The sequence below is a fragment of the Trichogramma pretiosum genome, unplaced genomic scaffold (assembly GCF_000599845.2).
Source record: "Trichogramma pretiosum strain Unisexual culture from Peru unplaced genomic scaffold, Tpre_2.0 scaffold50, whole genome shotgun sequence".
Lineage (NCBI taxonomy): Eukaryota > Metazoa > Arthropoda > Insecta > Hymenoptera > Trichogrammatidae > Trichogramma > Trichogramma pretiosum.
This window is the reverse complement of record NW_019640807.1, coordinates 104,044-124,091: the sequence shown is the minus strand read 5'-3', so window position 1 is coordinate 124,091 and position 20,048 is coordinate 104,044. Positions and strand designations below refer to the sequence as shown.

The 20,048-nt window shown below is 38.3% G+C and overlaps 1 protein-coding gene across 2 annotated transcripts in view; it reads left to right on the top strand.

The window, feature by feature from the left end:
- Window positions 1-19,454, top strand: part of LOC106655119 (vang-like protein 2-B) — a 31,551-nt gene extending 12,097 nt beyond the window's left edge. Inside the window, exons 2-4 of one of the 2 annotated variants that reach the window (XM_014375338.2) lie at window positions 3,856-4,452; window positions 10,864-11,022; window positions 18,197-19,454. In XM_014375338.2, the coding sequence (XP_014230824.1) occupies window positions 3,913-4,452; window positions 10,864-11,022; window positions 18,197-19,045 (1,548 nt within the window). In that variant the 5' untranslated portion in view covers window positions 3,856-3,912 and the 3' untranslated portion in view covers window positions 19,046-19,454. The remainder of the gene's footprint in view (window positions 1-3,855; window positions 4,453-10,863; window positions 11,023-18,196) is intronic. The other variant, XM_014375339.2, reaches the window with a different exon arrangement.
- Window positions 19,455-20,048: the final 594 nt, after the last annotated feature.

Genomic DNA, 20,048 nt, shown 5'->3' with positions numbered 1-20,048 from the left:
GGGGGGGGGGGGGGGGGGGGTGGGAGTAACCATGATTAATTATTTAAGGCTAGATAAATCTAGACAAAAATAATCAATGTCCTAAAAATAAAAAATTTCAAGTCGCGTGTAAAGGGCACGAATTGAAAAGTCAAAAAAAAACAATTAACAATACAAGTAAAAGACAATACAAACAAAAATACTTCGAAGTTTTACCTCAATAAATGACTTGCAAGTTAAATTTTAAATCGAAAGTAATTTCTCGATACCCCAAACGTAAGTGGATTTTTAATAGTTAAAGTCGCAAAATAGCTTTACGACACCCCAAATACAAGTAGATTTTTAATAATTATTCGCAAAATAGCTTTGCAGTACTCCAAGTATAAGTGGATTTTTAATAATAGCAAAATAGCTTTGCAATACCCCAAGCGCTAGTGGATTTTTAATAATTGCAAAATAGCTCGCAATACCTCGATGAGGATTTTTTAGTAATAATTGAAAAATATCTTTGCAACACCTCGATGAGGATTTTTTAGTAATAATTGAAAAATATCTTTGCAACACCTCGATGAGGATTTTTAGTAATACTAAACGCGAGATATCCAAAAGACACCTCAATGAGGCTTTTTATAAATAAAAATGTCCTTACAGCGGGGAATCGAACCCCGGTTACCCGCCTGTCACGCGGGGGTACTACCGATATACTACTGCAAAAATACCCCAAAGAGAAAATCTAATTAAATATCTATTATTTGCACGGTAAAAGGAAGTAAATCGCTGAGAAAAACGATCTGTCAGAGTATTTACTAATTATTAAATTAGATATCAAAAAATAAATTAATCAACTGAAGCGCAAAATCACCGCATGAACCGCAACATAAACGCTGCATATAAGGACAAAAAGGACAATAAAATCGAAACAATCTCTGTACGAGTCAACAGGGCAGTACGTAATTGTATATGTATATCATCTGCTAATATTAGCAGAGGACAAGGTGAAATTTCTTGGCTTTTGACGTAACTACTTAAATTCGAAAAACCCCGCACGATTCCTCTCCAGTAACTCGCTATGCGTCTGCTTAAAAATTCTGAACAGGTGAAACGAATGAAAAGTGAAAAATATGGTACGTCCTGACAAAAAAGCGAAGCAAGGGCGTATCGCAAGGATGCACCTTAGCGATAATGAAATGATTAAATGAAGATGAAAAAATGTAATGATTAAATGAAATGAAAAAGCCTGATCGTTGAATAATTCAAAATCAACAACAAAAGTCAAACGCTACAGCTTAGTACCGAAAGTAAATAATCTTCAGCAAGAGATTACTTTAAGGCCAAAAATAAAGACTCGTGCGAGAGTCAAGTTCGATAACCGCGCGAAATTTCCAGAACTCTGGTAAGAATTCAGAAAATAAACAATTACTTAACCAAGGGCAAGAACATCAGCAAGTGTTCAAGGTGTTCTATGTGTAAACGCGCCAAACGTGACTCGTACCGGAAATCACAAAATTAAATGAAAAAGGCGCCTTCTGGCACGGTCGAAAATTCCAGAAAATTCGAGAAATTTGATGCACAAATTTCAAGAATTTAAAGAAATTCCCGCTAAATTGAAGAAAATATTACAGCGTGAAAACCATTCAACTACGCGGCAGGGAAAAAATGCAACAGCTAAATTAATTTAAAAAAATTTTTGAGTCTTAACCGTCCAAACAGCAGACAGCAACATCATCCGCAGGACGCGGTGCTCGCAAAGGCAATGTACAGGGAGAAAAATATTTGCAAACCACTAGCCGATGTAAAGAAACTAACGAGATCGATTAACGCCAGCAGCAAGGATGACGACAGTGCGGCAGCATTATAAAGGCATCACAGGCCTTGACGAGAATCGTCTCAAAAAATTTACATTCTGCAAAAAATACATCGGCAGGCAGAAAGCGTACTATTTATTTGATTTCAAAAAATTATATTTTAAAAGAATAAATTCGCGTACGCGCGGTCGGATGCAGTCGAGCGAAACGAGTAAAAGAAAATCTTACTTTCTAGCTAAACTGCGCCACTCGTGATACGTTAGATCGTCGACCTCGCAACGAAGAAGTATGTCGTCGTTGTTCATCCCTGATGTTCGATGAAAAATCGCAAATCACCGCTGCTGCCGCCGAAGCCGATGTCCGATGCAAACCGCAAATCACCGCTGCTTGCCGCTGCCCAAGCCAATGTCGTCGTACCGCTTGCTCATCCACGAGAACACACTCAGATGAGTCGGCGTGGCTCTTGAAGCCTGTCCAAGGCGGACCGTTATTTTTCCAAATTCAAAAGAATTTGATTATTTTGTTCACTAAGGAATTCAACTAACAAGCTTAGCTTGTTATAAAAAATTTTCAAAAATTTTTGAAATTCACTGAAAAAAATTAACAGCCTTGAGTTAAACCGACTCAAAAATGGCTGAAAAAGCACTGCCCAATGCCAAAGTTCGAGAGAGAAAAATCGCAAAGTTGCGAAAGCGAGAGCCGGAAATTGCTACTCAGCTATTGAAATTGTGGTACACACACGTGCGGGCTGCGAACTCGAACGAGTTCAAACGCGCCAACGGCAGACGTCGACAATCTGCGTTGTGCGAAAAAATGGCCGCCGCACACACGTGTTTAGCCGGCAAGTCGTGTTCACACACGCAACGGCAAGGATTTTCGGCCGCGCGTAATGGCCGCGAACTCGACACTCGCGAAATTTGGCACTCGCGAACTTAATGAAACTGATGCTAATTCGCTGTTAACTCTAGCGAACTGCTGAGTTAAAGTGATGAGATATGCGAGCAGCAAAAACACTCGAGAACTTTATTTTAATGTAAAATTTATGTCACTCGAAAACTTTATTTAATGTGAAAAAATAGCATATAACAATATAAAAGGAACTATCGATTTTGGCCTATAATATATCTCATCCACTAAAGGACTCTGCACTCATACTGATGCTAATTATGCTGGTGATCTGAAGACACGAAGATAAAAAAACGGGTTTGTTGCCATGATTTGAGATGCTGCTGTTTCATGGACTTCACAACTACAAAAATCTTTTGCGCTTTCGACGACAGAAGCTGAATTTGCGTAAATATAGCGAGTTTGGACTGTCTCTGCATATAACATAGGCGTCAAGAAAATAACAATAGTGTACGGACTAGCATAGGTAGAGGCTCCTAGCATTCGCTTTATATACATTTGAGGATTGATGCAGATTCAATTGCCCTATATAGTGTACGATTCATTGACGAAGCTCCACCCACAATTCATTTCCCAATAGTTTTCAAGTCTTGAGAAGTTCACTTTAAGATTGATGAAACGTTGAGAACATACGTTTGAATAGGCCTTTATGTTTTTTTTCCAATATAATTTTTGGGGGCGGTACAGTTAGAAAATGAAGTTCTTCTGAGCTTAATTTTAGGTTAAATCGGGGTTTCATTTGAGCCTGTAGCACCCTTAAAATGGTCTTTAAAAAAAAAACAAAACATACATTTTGACGTGAAATTTTTCGCTCTTTTCAAATCTGCAATAAAAAATGGGGGGTAAATTTGAAAAATCGATTTTTGAGTCGCTGCAGCTTTGAGGTTATGTTCAAGGTCAAATCTGAGGTCACCATTGGATTCCCCGTGAAAAAAAACGTCGAATATAGGGTTATCCAATTTTTTTTCCCGCTTATTTTGGCCGCTTTTCAGAGGTTTCCATACTTTTGGGACACCCTGTATAAAGTGATGATCAATTTTTGGAACATTAAATAGAAAAATGTATATATAAAAATAAATTTCTCATTTTCCTACTTTTTTATTGAATCATTAAACATCTAAGGTAATTTTATTTTAAATATAAATATTTGATATTTTCATTTCAGATAAAATTTCGCTCGTTACTTCTTGGTATACCAAAATACAAAGTTTCAGTTATAATAATGGCACCATTCCAAACAACTGTAAATATAAGACAGAGTAAGCTAGAAGATACCAGTCATGATGATATAGATCTAGAAATTCTACATTCAGAAGAAACATGGACCGAAAATACAACCGTTATCACAGAAAATACTTCTGATAGATCTACTTTAGATGAAAAAATAAATACTTGGTCAAGTAAAAAAAATTCTAAACGTCCATTTCAAAACTGCATTAGTAACATGATTACGATGGCCATTTTGATAGTGTCACTAATCAGCCCAGTTATCATGATAATTTGGCCTAAGTTCAATTATATTCCAGAAAATTTGTCGATATTGACAACACAGCAAAAAATATCATACTCTTCATGTAATTTGGAGTGTAAAGGTCATTTAATAAGCTTAATATTCAAGATATTTTTGTTATTTATTGGAAGTTATATTGTTATTGGTAAAAAAAATGAAGCATTTACTCCTCGTTTCTCAATTTTCAAGACGGGAACAATTCTGGTTACACTATTATGTACATGCTCCTTCTGGTTATTTTACATCGTACAGGTACATTTTTTAAAAGTAATGTTATATTATAATGTGTGACTAATGTAACCGATTATCATTTTCGCTACGCTCAGGTGCCACTTGCGCTGCGGTAGTGCACTTTGTGGCGCTTCGTGACCATAATGGTCTATTTAAGTCACAGCAGTACCGTATTAATGTATTATGATAAGTGTACTTAAGGGCTAATAGGGGGCTTAAAGCTATATTATATTCCTAAAATTGATGACACATTAAATTTTGTAACCTTGGGCTCATAGCAATAATACTGGTGGTCTTTTATACCTTTGAGAAGATGTTTCCATTCTTATATTAAAGGTATGTGCTCATGGTATGCGTACCACTCCTATTAATTTGGTTACTGATCTAAGCAATTAAAATGAGGTTTCCTACGTAGAGTTCCCAAAGTACCGCTTAATAAATTTACTCCAAATTTTATACACTTTTTCAGTTGTGACGAGCGACACAAACGCTTTCTTCTCTTTGCGACTACCTGGCCGGCTAGCACCAGGTACTCTGAGATTCGCTAAGGGCAACGCAGGTTCGTTGCAGCGTTAGGTCTGCTCGTACGCGCCAATGTCCGCCTATCTCCGCGTAATCTAAGCCCTAATGGCTCTACACGCGTCCGCGAGGCCACGAGGCCGGTTGTGTCGAAGCACGGGTCGCGTGAGGGTCTTGAGGCTGTGTCGCGCCAAATCCCGACGAGGTTATTCACCACGTCTCCGTTCACACTCACACACTCACACACGTCCTAGTACTCGCTAGCGTATTGTCGTGCTGACTCACGCACCCGACGAGGCTACTCGCTGGCACACGCTATGCACCACGCGAGCACACACGTATCACAACTGTGCTGATCGACGTTCACACACAATCACATTCAGCAAAATACTCTTACTCATCAAAACTCGGGTTAGCGACGTACTCAATTACGTTACGAATCGCAAAAGGGTTTTCTAGGCTTTACGCTTCGAATTTGGGCTGCTGTCCGATCGATTAAGCAATCGGTCAACTACTCAACTACTCGACTAACATAGTAATTTTTGGTGCGGTATGTAGTATATTTTAGATTGGTAAAATTTTTTTAAAGTAATAATTTTCTGGCTTCCCGAGATAATTTTTCGATTTTTTGAGAGCCCCAAGTATTCGACCTAACCCTGCTTTCTGCTATTATGTAATTATTTTACTCGTCGATTTTTACAAACAAACATATGCTTGCCTCTAGAAAACTAACCTACCTAATACGTGTGTATTTATATTAGCACAGTTGGTATTCTAACCTTATGTTAGTTATCTACACATATCGCGCATATATTATGGTCGATTCTCTGTCAACTAAACCGGTCAAAAATTTTTTTCTATATCTAATACGATGAAAACATTCTTTGGAATGTCAGAAATATATAAAAAAATTTATAAGGGGATTGGGGCTTTCTATCACCCTTATTCGGAATTCCAGAGTTGGCCTTTTTTTGCATTTTTCCGTAATTTATCGGAGATCGCAAATATTTCATTAAGCTCTAGCTCAATGTAGAATTACTCAAAAGTAAAAGTGCACAAAGTTTTTTTGTTAGAAATCGTCCAAATTTTCAGAAAAAATGGGTCTTAAAGCGGTCTGAGCACTCTGGAGGCTTCTACAATAGAAATAATCAAGAAAAAACAAAAAGCACAAAATCTAATCAAGTATGATCCGGACTTTCCTTTCCAAAACTATTTAAGAAGCTTCCTCAACATGTCAACTACTCCCTTGTAAGTTTTTATGTAGACATTAATATGTTTACATATTATATCTTTACATGTTACACATACTCGGCAAACTCAAACCTCAAACATAATGTTGTCCCCAACGCCGAGACCCCTGCTTGCGTCCCCACCTTGCGGCATCAGCCAATCAGCGCGTGGTTCGCTGGGTATATAAGCGAGCCACTTTGGCCGACTCAGTCAGTCGTCTCTCGGTCGCCAGCCAGAGCACATCGACTCTCATCCTCGCGTTCGCGTCGACGAGCACTCAAGAGTTTTGACCTAGGGCCACTTCTCAATAGTGAACTTGGTTAAATTACAAAATACTTGACTCATTATTTCAACACCTTTCCCCACCTTTTGACTTTTCAAACTTCCGACTCGGCCGCCAGGTGGTGCTGCGCCACTAAAAAGTCGTGCCTGCAAGAGAAAAGGTCGAGTTCAGAGTACTAGTATAAGTGCCGCTTGACTCGATTGAATCAGCTTTTGACTGTTCGACTTGTTACAAGTGAGAATAGAAAAGCGATTGGACTTTTGTCTATTGACTTTTGACTGTTCAACTTTACAAGTTGGACAGAAAAGTAATCGGTATTTGTGTCACTCCATTCTCACGAGTCATGTGACAGCCAAGCAGCCCGAGCCGACAACGACGTCATCATCCATCCGACCATCACCTCCCTGACGGTCAACATCGGTCACAGACGATCAACTTCGGTCAAAGCTGGTCACCGCTGGTCACCGCTGGTCACAGCCAGTCCTTCTGCACAAATTAACAGCCTGCATCAAAACTAGTCATTCTCAGGACTAAACGTAGAGTTTGCAAAACTTGTAAACTAAGAGGCAACAAATAACATCGACCCTCCTCAGGGTCACTCGTCATACATTAGTCTGGTGACTGTCACGCGTATTTCCGCTCTGACTGACTAAACGTGTACGATGTCGGCTAAACTCTGCAAAAACTTCCAGACTCGTTCAAAATCGTCCCCTCCACAACCCATTGTACAACAATAAGTACATAAACTTAAAGAGTACAAAATTACCTTTAATTTGGTGTATGTAAAAACTCTCTAAATCCTCTAGAACCGAAGATACAGCCGTTTGAAGTTTCACTGAGAATTAAAGCATTAAATCTGTCATTTTCATAGACCAGTTGACATGATACTTGAATGTTGAGTAAAACTTCGAATAGCAGTATCTTTGGTTCTAGAGGGCTAAGAGAGTTTTTACATACACCAAATTGAAAGTAATAACTATTTTACAATAAAGTATACATGCCATTGACCAAATTTTTATGCGTGAAACGCACGAGCGAACCTTCTTTCCGTGTTGAAATTTGAATTAAACGAGATTTTTTCCTCCAAATTTCATGTTTTTTTTTACAAAATTGTTTATAACTTTTTATTAAATAAATTTTTGAAAACTCTGACCCTGGATTCGAAAAGTACCTTAAATTTTACGTAAGAAATGATGTCTGAAAAGTTTTTTAAACAATTTTTAGTTGGTGTAATTCATCGCTATAAATGTTGTCAAAAAATGGTGATTTCAAGCGTTAAAGGTTTAAGCGGCAATATTGTTCGTTAAGGACCCCGTACTTCGTTCTAACTTTATAGAGGCTGTTCTTCCCTTCTAAAATAATTCCAATGATATGTCGGAAATCGTCTTTCACTTTGTCCACTTCAAGAATTGTAATGATAATACAATCGTCCACTGTTACCGCCTTGTGCAAATTATCAGACCGGGTCTTCATTCGCCTTGCTTGTCTTTCTAAACCTTCTTATACAGCTCATTTCCTTGTTACACGGATATCTTTATTTGATTGAACAAGTTCCTTACAAGAAGAAATTTCGTCGGTCTTTTGACTTTCTGCAAGTTTTATTGGGTCGTCATTATCAATTATAGGGAGGCAACTCAGGGAAGCTCATCTCATCTTCGTCGCTGAAATTTGATATTATATCTGAGGGTAATCCTTTAGGCCTACTATTGGTTCAAAACCAAACATAGCTTTATATGGACTTCGTCTAATTCCCGAATGGAAGGCTCTATTTTTAGAAGAATGAACAAATGGTAAGCCTTGGAGCGATTTTTTAGTTTTATTTTTAGCCATCCACACAGTTATAATATTTTCAATATCTCTGTTCGCTTTTTCTACAGATCCTTGTGATTAACTATGATGTGGTTTCCTGTGTACAAATACCGATTCAGGCCAAACAGACTTTACTTCATTGATAACCCAGCCACACAAACAAACCGCTGCCAATTTATTGGCAAAGAGTTTCCTCATAAAAAATTATATTAATGAAAGGGTTTGGTTATTAAAGGGAAAATTCATATTTCATTTTTGAATTTTGATTCAACGACATGTTTGAAATATAAACCCACAAATATGTAAGCCAAATTGTCCTACAAGGTCTGGTTCAAAATTTCGTTTTCGAGCCTATCACAGAGCTTCCTTTATGAGGAAGCAATTTCGAGTCCACCGACTAGACTTGGTAACTTTAATCTTTTTGGAGTCGCTGAAACCGAATCCAAGGTCGGTTTTTCTAGGTTGGTTCATTTTCAAGGACATTTTGAGGTTAATAAAGGGAAAATGGTAAAAAAATCCGAAAAAATTCATGCATGGTTTTCGAGAATGCTGAATTCAAATCCGAAGTCAGACGATCTTTACGAGGTCAACTTCAAGGTCATTTGAAGGTCAAATTAAGAGGAGTCAATATAAATATCCAAAAAGAATCACATTAAAGTTTCGAGGGTCGCTGAATCTGAATCAGACCATGAAAAAAGGTGGAAAAAAATTTGAAAAAACTTATAAATTGAATTAAAATAAAATAAAAAATAATATATAATAAAATAAATAAAATAAAATTAAAATAAAATTAAAAAATAATATATAATAAAATAATTAAAATTAAATTAAAATAAAAAAAATAATAATATATAATAAAATAAATAAAATTAAATTAAAATATTCTTAATTTTGCATTTTTACTTTTTTTTGTAACACATCTTTTTTCTTCAAACGACCTGCGTAATGGTTGCCATTTGCGTTTTTTACCTCTTTATCTTCAACATGCAGCAGTAATCGGCCATCATTGCCACATCCCATCTACCTTGATACCGCAGCTCCTATACTATATGGCCGATTCTCTGTCAACTTAACCGGTCAACATTTTTTTTCTAAATCTAATATGATAAACACATTTTTTGGCATGTCAGGAATGTACAAAAAATTTATAGAGCGATTGAGGCCTTCTATCGACATTTTTTAGAATTCAAAAGTTCCTCGAATCGAAGATAGTGAAAGAAGACGTGCTCAGCGTTTTCGACCGTGTGGGGACAGGCGGGGGTGGCGCCCAGGATTATGGCCCCGGCCGGTCCCACCGGAGGTTGGATCAGAGGCTCGGTGACCGTCGGAAACAGAGTGGCGACCGTTTGTTGCTCCAGTAATAGCCATCCTGGGGCCCTTCCGCCGCGACATGACCGTTCCGTATGGCCACCCTCATACGTCCCGATCGACCTTACCGCATAGGGCGCTCTAGCAGCGTCGCTTGCTTTCCTCGATAGCTGCACGCAGGCGGCCTCTCGCGATCGTGAAGTCAGACCAACGTTTCTATATTGGTCGCACACGATGGCCACGTCTATGCCGAGTTCTTGCACCGTCTGGCTCATGAGGTTCTGGGCCGACCACGTTCTGATGGCAATGCACATGTCAGTAGCATGCGTAACGCGATTACACGCTCTGACACGCCGATGTTTATAGTGCAAAAAAACATGTCCAGTATGATAAATCATGTTTGATATTAGTATCACCTTAAAGATTAAGTTTTTATCTTTCAAATGACAGGTCTAAAATCTATCTAACGTTGTTATTTCAAAAGTTATGGGTATTTGAAAATGGTCAAAAATGTGCATTTTTTCCTCTTTGAGTCTCAATATCTCGGTAAATAATCATTTTACGAAAATTTTACAAGAGACACTTTTTGCTTAAAATTGCCCAAAAAACACAAATATGGGTTTAAAATTGAGAAAAATTTAAATTTTCTTCATTTTGCAATATATTTGTTTATAACAAATTTTTATTCGGATATTCGGATTCAGCGTGAAAAAATACAAAAGAATAACATGTTTTCATCCATCTTCTTCTCGTGGCCGATCCGACCCCTCTTTGGCTCCAGGACTATATATGAAATCATAAAATTATAAAATTTGTAATAGATTAAGGCAGTTTAAAATTCATACTAAAGTTAAATTAAAAAAAATTGAAATTGAAAAATATTTTCATTCTCAGAATAGAGATTGAAATCTATTTTATGATTGATCAATTTTGCTCGTCTTTAGGACTGCGCTTTTGAAATTCAAGTAGCTATCAACACTTGCAACGACATTTTTTTGGACTTAAACTTTAAAAATCTACAAGGTGCCAACGCGATTTCGAAAATGTTTACAAAAGTGAACCACCCAAATACATACCCTTTATACATTTGTCCTGATTTATTTATAAAGATCTATAAATTATAAATTCAGTGTGCTATACTAAAATTCAAAACTCACTTGAGATATCAAGTGAGGTATTTTCATTTGAGTTTCTATGTCGAAAAGTTCGCGCAAAAACTTTCTTAATTATATTATTTTATCTTTAATGCTCAATCTCAACATTAATTTTTGTCTTTATTCCAGATTACAGATGCAGCGAAAAATGCAATAACTGGTGAAATTGCCGAGTATAAGATATTGGTTAAATATGCTGGAAATTTTGTTGATACACTCATGTTGATTCAATTAGTTGCAGTTCTCTCAAATGAAATAATATATTTGAAACCAAAATTCTACCTCAAAGTAAATATTAATACATGTTTTATTTATTTGCATGTTGAAAATTTCCAAATTTTCAAACGGTGACCGATTAGAGATTGAATTAATTGATTTATGTTTGAAACTTTATTTTCCTCTTTATTATTTACAATCTGTTTATGTTAAAGAGGTACCTCCGTCGAAGACTTATAAGACGGAATCAAACCAAATTATGTGAACATGCTCATTTTTATAATAGGAATGCACAGTTAAGAGATATCAGTAAAGCATTTTTACATTGTCTCTTAAGCAAATGAAGATAATTTTTTACATTTCATAACATATATCATAATTTATAACTATAAATTTTTTGAGCCCTTCATTAAACTATCACTGTACCCCGTATTAAAGTTTTGTGAGCTACGTAAGTACTGTGAAATTAATTAAAATTTGTTGATGAATTCACATTCTAGTGACATTCCGTGCAAATCTCGGGCGACGGTAAACGAGCACTATAACCAGCATGCAACAACTGATCAACGTAGTACGCGAACAACGAGCAGACGTGCCTGTCTAGGGATTATTTAGTTAGGTTAGTTCTAGTTACCTTCGACATACACGCGACTATGAAAACTTGACTAACGTAGTACTCGAAGTACCTTCTTAAAAGAAAAAAGTAAATGTTTTTACAAAATCAATTACAATAATTATACGATACATAGTAAGCTTCCCTTTAGAGCTCAGCTGTCTATGTTTAAAAATGGCTTTTGATCTTGTTTCAAAGTTCCTTTAAGGTAGTTCCCTCACGATAATCAGAATCAAAAGTTTGATCGCGACTCCATTGCACTCATACACGCTCACTCACATTTGTACACGCACGCATGCATATATTCGTTCTCTGCCGGCTCAAAATACTATCAAATTGTCGACTTTGAATTAACTTTTCTCAAAAATTGTACCGTCAGGTGTTTTCAGTTTTTGAGAAAGGTTTCAGTACACACTGAACAATAATAGCTCCTAGTTTTTTAAAAGATTCTACCAAAGAGTTTTTTTATAACTAACCCAAATATCGTATTTCAGATACTGTACCAAAGAGATCCCGTTTTAAAGTAGCTAACTTTGATTATAATTATATCTCGGAAACGGTAACGCTTAGGTTCCTGAAGTTTTTCCTTCGTATGAAAAGCATTGTCAATAATATGTGGTTGAAATTTCGAAAGATTCTATCGATAGTCATTTTTTGAGGGAAGAGGATCTTGCACCTCCAAACAAAAAAGTTTATAAATTTTCAATAGTTTATTTTTAATGGAAGAAAAAGTCATATCTGAATGGAACTTTTTACACAATAAAGTAAACTAAATTAACATTTTTTTGTATTTTTTTAGCAGTTTTTTGTTGTCTGCTACAACTGTTGTCTCGAAACAAAGTTTTTCAAGTGAGCTCATATGATTCAGAAAAACCATTACTTTTATCGTTTTGAAATTTAATACAGTCCTCTGCAGATATTTCTGCTCAAAATCGACCAGAATGGAAAAAACGACAGAATATTTTTTAAGAAAGAAAAAAATTTCGATTTTCGAAAAAATGATGTCATTTCGTTATTTTTTAACCAACGTTTTTCATTCTAGATCATTCTGAGCAGTAACATGAGCAGATTGTTGTCTTAAAATTTCAGAACGATAAAATTAAGGCAATTAACGCTAGTTGATCGCCTACATTCTCACCAATATAAAATAGTATAATTCTCAACGGGTGCAGCTATGGTTTTTTAGCGAAACGAGGAATTGTAGCACTAGCCTTTGGCTCGTGCTGTAACAAGTTTTGTTAAAAAACCATACTTGCACTAGTTGATGATACAATTTTTTTCCTACCCTAGCCTAGAATAAGCGGCAAAGTTGCATATTTTAAGTTAGAGTAGGAAAATAGTAATTTTCGATACAAGTGCCATAAGTAACACTTTTTGGCACGGCGTAGTTTAGGGCCCGAGCGCAGCGAGGGTCCTAATAGCTGGCCCGAGTATCGAACAACATTTTATAGTACTGTGCAAAGTTCACATTTATGCCCCCTTTTCCGAGCCATGAGTCGCACTTTCTGGTAGCGCGAAGTGAGGTTAGCGCACGAGCGTATGCGAGTGTGATGCGAACGTAGCGGTGCCAGAATGTGCGACTTATGCCACCGAAAAGCGTGCCATAGATGTGAACTTATGCCACGCAGTGCTATAAATGTGTTTTTTCCATTCTTTCGGCAAAAGTGTATGTTTTCGCTGCTCAGGCAGATTAGGAAAATTGCTTACAAGGAGACCCCACTACGTATGAATGACCAATTCTCACTAAATTTTTTTGTGATTTTCTGGTACCCAATAATAAAGCCCAGTATGCATAGTTTGATCCCATGGTCCCTATAAGTCATTTTTATGAACATTCAAATGTAACGATTTTTGGGCATACTGCACATAAATAGTACCTACAAAACGACCTACAGGGTGCAAAAATAATCGTAGAGAGCTCAAATTTTTTTTTAAATTACTCGTTAAAAAGAGTACTTTACGATAGTGTATCTTGAATTTTCATAAAAGAATTACTGTAGTCCATGGATACATTTAAACAATCAATTTTTTCCAGTCATTTTGAGTGCTGCGCTCCAAACTGGTAACTCCATATTGACTAAGACCTATTCCAGGCTAAGACCTATTCCTAAGTATACCAGGCATAGAGTTGGCTCTATTTATTAACTATTGATGATCGCCCTCAAAATGCGCATCACAAGCGAAACGAGTGATACTGGTTGGAGGGCGAACGTCATGAAAATTTATATAAAATAAAGTAATAGGCTAAGTCATTCGAGCAACAAAATAGTAAATATTATGTTGTTTGGTCAAACTGGCTATAGCAATCGGTGCATTTGCCGAAATCGCAGAATTGCTTCTTCTAGCCTATGCTAGCGATGTGAAAGTAAACACTTTTGCCAGAAAAGTGGGGAAATAGTATATTTTGCACCTAGGGAGAGAAAAACTGAAAAGTCTCAGAGCACGTGTAATTTATCATCCGAGGCGAAGCCGAGGCTGATAATCACGTGCTCTGAGACTTTCTTTTTTCGCTACATAGGTGCAAATACAATTTTTTGTTAATCCCCCAGCCTAAAATGACATTTTCATTTCGCTCAGCGGGAGTAAAATGTTAATTTAGGTTAGGGTGACACAAAAAACTCTGATTACTACTATTTTTGCACAGGAATGAAAAAATTCTGTTTATGCAATAGTATGACGAAAAATGTCTTTTTTCAAACATTTTTTAGTGCGCAAAAAGCGTTTTTGGACACTTGTGTGCGGTAAAATGCCCCATTTTGGACACAGGTGTGCGGTAAAACGCCCCATTTAAATGAACGTTTTTTTCGCCTACTATTGCATAAAATTTTGTATGCAACACGTGCCCAGCTTTTTGCGCACAGTGTGCGGAAAAAACACCCACTCGTGCCGGCACAGCCGGCACTCGTGTCTTTTTCCGCACACTCGTGCCCAAAAACGCCTTTTGGGCACTTGTTACATAAATAACTATTTTTCCATCCCTCCGGCAAAAGTATTTACTTTCGCCGTACGCGTAGCGTAGAAAAAAAAAGTACTTTTGCCCACTTCTGCGTGTCCGACAGATGCAGTGGTTCTATCGCCAGCTCAGCCTAGCAACGTAATATTTATAATTTTATCGCCCGCATTACTTAGCCTACAATTTGTCGGAGACACATCAATACTTCGAGATGTTATAATAATTACGTAGAAAAAATTATGCAGAGTCCTGAAATATCATTCGCGCATTATGGTATGTCTACTACAAATGCAAGTCCTTATGTGCATTGAAATCTTGAATTAATTTTTTTATTTTGAATTTATTTGGATAATTTTATGAAAACGGGAATGGAAAAAAATACTATTTTAATTTACACGGGTAAAAAATGAAACACCCTCATACATGTGATATGACGGCGCCATTATCACGTGCATGCGGAAGTTTCATTTCTCCCCCTTGTAAGAAAATCTACTATTCTTACACAGGTGAAAAATGAAACACCCGCATGCACGTAAAAATGACAATGAGGCGAAACCGAATTTAAGAGTGTAAGTTCCATCCCCCCCCCCCTTTTGTCAGAAAATCTACAATTTTCCTCTATGATGCCATATAATAGGTATATTTTTCGAGCACGTCTCTCGCTTTGCAGGGTTGAAGGCGCTACAGCTACTCCCCTCCCAATGGACTTCGCATTTTACGAGGATTATGTAAAAGCGACACGTCGTGGCTGGGATCTTGTTGGAGGTAGCGTAGTTTCTATAGAAAGCCTTTGCTGAGTAGACGACACAGGCTGTGTGGTCGACATGGGGTCCGAGGGTGTCGTGGGCTCTGCTGAAACCGTTGACTCCATGGATGGGGCAGATTGTTGTTCCCCAGGCCGGCTCGCCTCAGCCAAATTCTTTTTTGTCATGTTCAGGCGGCGCATGACGTAGTCGCAGGTGCTCAGATCTTTGAAGACGAACGGACAAGCTATAGATCGTTTTTCTGCTCATTGCTGAGCTCCTTCATCGTGACCAAGGTCGGCATGGCTATGCTGTTGACGCGAGACACACGTCCACCACCGCGCTGTCCTCGCCGGGAGTATGCTGAATAACGGTGTCGAACTGGCCAATGAAATCAAGCTGTCTTGTCTGACGAGGTGAATGCTTGTCCGTGCGCTGCTCGAGTGCGTAAAGCAACGGCTTGTGATTGGTGAGGATACAAAAGTTCCAACCTTCGAGTATCCGTTGGAAATGCTTTATCGAAGCGTGAATGGCCAAAAGCTCGAGGTCGTACGTAGAGTACCGTTGCTCTGTTGGTGAGACCTTTCTTGAGAAAAAACTGAGTGGCACCCAAACTCCGATCTCGCGCTGCTGATTCAGCGCGGCACCGATGGCTGTGTCTGAGGCGTCGGTGTAGAGAGCCAGCGGCTGCGACGGCGACAAAAACGATGAGCGCACTTCTTCGGTCATCGCCTTCTTGGTGCGTTCAAAAGCGGCTTCGGCCTTCGGTGTTCAAGCGAGCTTTTCTTTTTTTCTCACGAGGCCTCTGAGCAACTCGGTGAGCGGTGGTCATGCTCAGGAAACGGCGTAGCTCCGGTGGTCTAAAACCTGATGCCGACACGTGATACCCCGCGAAGATGACCTCCTTTTGGCCAGGTTGGCACTTGGTCCAATTAACTTGAAACTTCGCGTTGCACAGTACCGTGAAAAGCTCACGCAAGCGTTGCGCGTGCTCATCGTGTCCTGTTGACAACACCAAAATGTCGTCCTGGTAGCATCAGACGAATGGTAGGTCGCGCAGTAGATGATTCATGGCTCTCTGAAATGTCTGGGCTGAGTTGCGAAGTCCCGAGGCATCCCGACGAACTCGAAGAGTCCAAAGGGCATCGTCACAGCCGTCTTCAGGATGTCCTCCAGTACCACTGGGATCTGATAAAAGGCTTGATAGAGGTTGACTACCGAGAAGACGTCACCACCGATTTCCTGGAGCAGATCCTCTATAATAGGCAGTGGGTGACGATCCGGTCGCGTTTTCGTGTTGCCAAACTGCCTCCTGGCTTCGGCATGAGGTGCAACGGGATCGCTCATGGCTCGAAGAGGGTCGAATGATTTTTCCCTCAAGCAGATTTGTGAATTCGTTCTTCGCTGCTTCGAGATGCTCTCCTGCGAGCCGTCATGGTCGAGTGAAGACGGGCTGTCCGACTGTCACTATGTGGTGTTGGACAGGCAGGTTGGGTATGCAGGCCATCTCTCCAGCTGGCACTTCTGTCGAAACGAGTTCCTTGGCCATCCTCTGGTATTCAGATTCAACAGGCGCTTCGCTGATTTTCGCAGTCACAGGCGAGATGGCGTATACCTCGGCCAACGGCCTGATAGAGCACGACGATGCAACGTTGGTCAATCGGTCGATTAGACTGCGGCGAGGGAGATCGACGTGAAAATCGTGTCGAATAATGAAGTCCGATCCGAGGATTGCCGTGCGGACGTCGGCGATGATAAACGTCCACTCGAGCGGTCTTGATAATCCGATGTTCAGAGTGAACTTTTTCTCACCAAACGTCACAATGAGGGTCGCGTTCACAGCCTGTACGAGTTTCGCAGACTGCAAAGAGCACGAGAGCCTGTTTGACGAAAGGCGTGCGAAAGATCTTCTTCGGGATTATCGAGCTCTAGTTTTCCGAATGCGACGAGGGATATTTCGTCAGCGGATGCGTCCAGCCTGTCTTGCCGTTGTCCGCGTCGCTGCCGTGGGTCGTCGCGTGGTACCAGCAGTACCCAGTCCTCGCGTTGTTCGCTGACGTAGGTGATCTGTTTCTCACTGACCGGGTGCCACGACTCCTGGAGCGACCTCGTTGGCCACTCCTGGAACGGAGGGACTTGCGCGTGATGTTGGTGAGCTTCTCAATAGCTCGACGGAGCTCTGCAAGCTCCTGCGCGACATGATTCGACGAGGCGTTGGACGGTGACTGGGATCTCCGGGGTGAATGGCTCATTGCCATCACTGACGGGCTGACCTCATGAGCCTCGTCGGCCACTGCTGCAAGGTCCTCGAGCGACTGCTTCCTGATGTCTAGCAGCATGTACCTCGTTTGCGGCGGCAAAAGGTCCAGCCATCTGTTTCGAAGCACATCGTCGCTCACATTTGCTGGCGTGGCCAACATCCGCATGTGACGTAAGAGCTGCAAAGGACATTGATCGCTACGCTCTATGCCGCACGGTGTGGCCTAACAATGCAAAAGTGATTTTAACTCTGCTTGGCAACAGTTTTTTGCAAAAAAATCTGAAAAAATTTTTTTTCATTAAAAAAAGTTTTAAACTTTCGAGAACAGTTGCATTTTTTCGATAAGACACTGTTCAGCTCTTTTCTGAAGGAATTAATCAAATTTACTAGAAAAATTCGTGATTTTTTTTCTCGACTAGGATCGGCTTCATGAAAAAATTTCATAGAATAAGAAGTGTTTAGAATTGTTCAAAAAATATGTGTACATTTTTTCAGAATTTTTGGAGTGATTTTTGGTTTTATTTTTTAAAAAGATCACACCCAAAATGTTCCTAATAGTCCTCCATTATCATTTTTTGATCAGTAAAAATGAAAAATTCATCAATTAAATTTCCGATAATTTACTTACTCTTAATTATATCAGTAATATTAATAAATATATTATGAATAATTTTTAGGTAATCAGAAGCCCTGATGGAGTATCAAAATCTTATGCTATTGGCCAATTATCAATACAAAGAGCTGCCGTTTGGATTTTAGAAAAATATTACACAGAATTTCCGGTCTATAATCCATATTTAGAACGTTTGCCTGTCTCGAGATCTTCAAAAAAACACGTTTCAAGTAATTTTAAATTTTACAATGTTGATGAACATAATGATAATTCAACTGATCGTTGTAATAGAAACACAATTAAAAATGATTTCTCGTCGCTTTGTTCACAATCTCGTAAACGAGATTCAAGTCATAACGAACGTTTCTATGATGAAAATGAATACGAAAAAAGAGTTCGAAAGCGGAGAGCAAGATTAATTTCGGCAGCTGAAGAAGCGTTTGCACACATTCAGAGAATAAATTCTGATGCAGAACTGATAGATACAAATTTACTTACTCCGATGGAAGCAGCACAATCTGTTTTTCCTTCAATGGCTAGACCATTACAAAAATATTTGAGAATTACACGTCAACAACCACGGCATACCGTGGATGCCATTTTAGAGCGACTAGCTAAATGTTTGGCTCAAGACGCTACGCCTCGAGCTTTTTTGGAGCATTTTCTCGTAACTGCTCCGGTACTGTCTAATGAAAAGGAGAAACTATCAAAATATCAACATTGGGCTCTTGTATGTGAAGGGGAGCTGCCATCCAGATCTCTAACGAATGGATGTGAATTTCAATTGAGACAAGGAGATATTGCTCTTCTTTGTACAGTTTATCAATTACCTCGTTTATTTATAACAGAAAAAATGGCTCTTCCAATTTCAAATAAGTTTTTACTGAAACTAAATACGGAAACTCCAATTTGAAAGTCATCTATCAATAATAATTAAAATATATTGATATTTGATTGATATATTTGATACATAGAACTAAGCGAGAATTTTTTATTTTTTTTTAATTATGATAAATTTAATTATAAAAAATGAGGTACAGTACTTGAAATAAATATAGTATTAAGGGCATAAATCGTTAGTGCTCAGGTAAATTTTTTTCTACGGGTAATTGTGGTGAAATAGTAGATTATGTACCTTGGAAGCGAAACACTGGAAAGCCTGTAAACATGTATAATTATCAAGGCTAATAAATATGTAGTATAAGTTTTTTTTTATTAGTAATAGTAATCAAAGTTATTCTGTTAGCATAGAATTATAATACCCCTCAACCTGGACTCTAGCATTCATTTTCACTATTTTTATGTGTTTTTTATGTGTAAAAAGTAACATTAACCCTTTAACGCCTGAAACGACCATTTTTGGACGACATTTATAGCAATGAATTACACCGACTAGAAATTGTTTGAAAAACTTTTCAGACATCATTTCTCACGTAAAATTTAGTGTACTTTTCGAATCTGGGGTCAGAATCTAAAAAAATTATTAAATAAAATAAGTTATAAACAATTTAAAAAAAAAAATTGAAATTTCGAGAAAAAAATCTCATTTAACTCAAATTTCAACACGGAAAAAAGGTTCGCTCGTGCGTCTCACGCATATAAATTTGGTCAATGGCTTATATACGTTATTGTAAAACAGTTATAATTACGAAATTCAAAATGGCGATCATAAATTTGACTCCCGAAGACCTGTTGATTTTGACAATTTTTAACTCGATAACCATCAACTTTAAAAGAAAAAGTTGTAGAATAAAAAGTGTGTAGGATTGATCAAAGAACATGCCTGATTTTTTTCAGAATTTTTTAGAACGATTTTTGGATTTTTGAAAAAATGGTGTTATCCAGAAATCCAAAAATCGCTCAAAAAATTCTGAAAAAATTCAGGCATGTTCCTTGATCAATTCTAAACCCTTTTT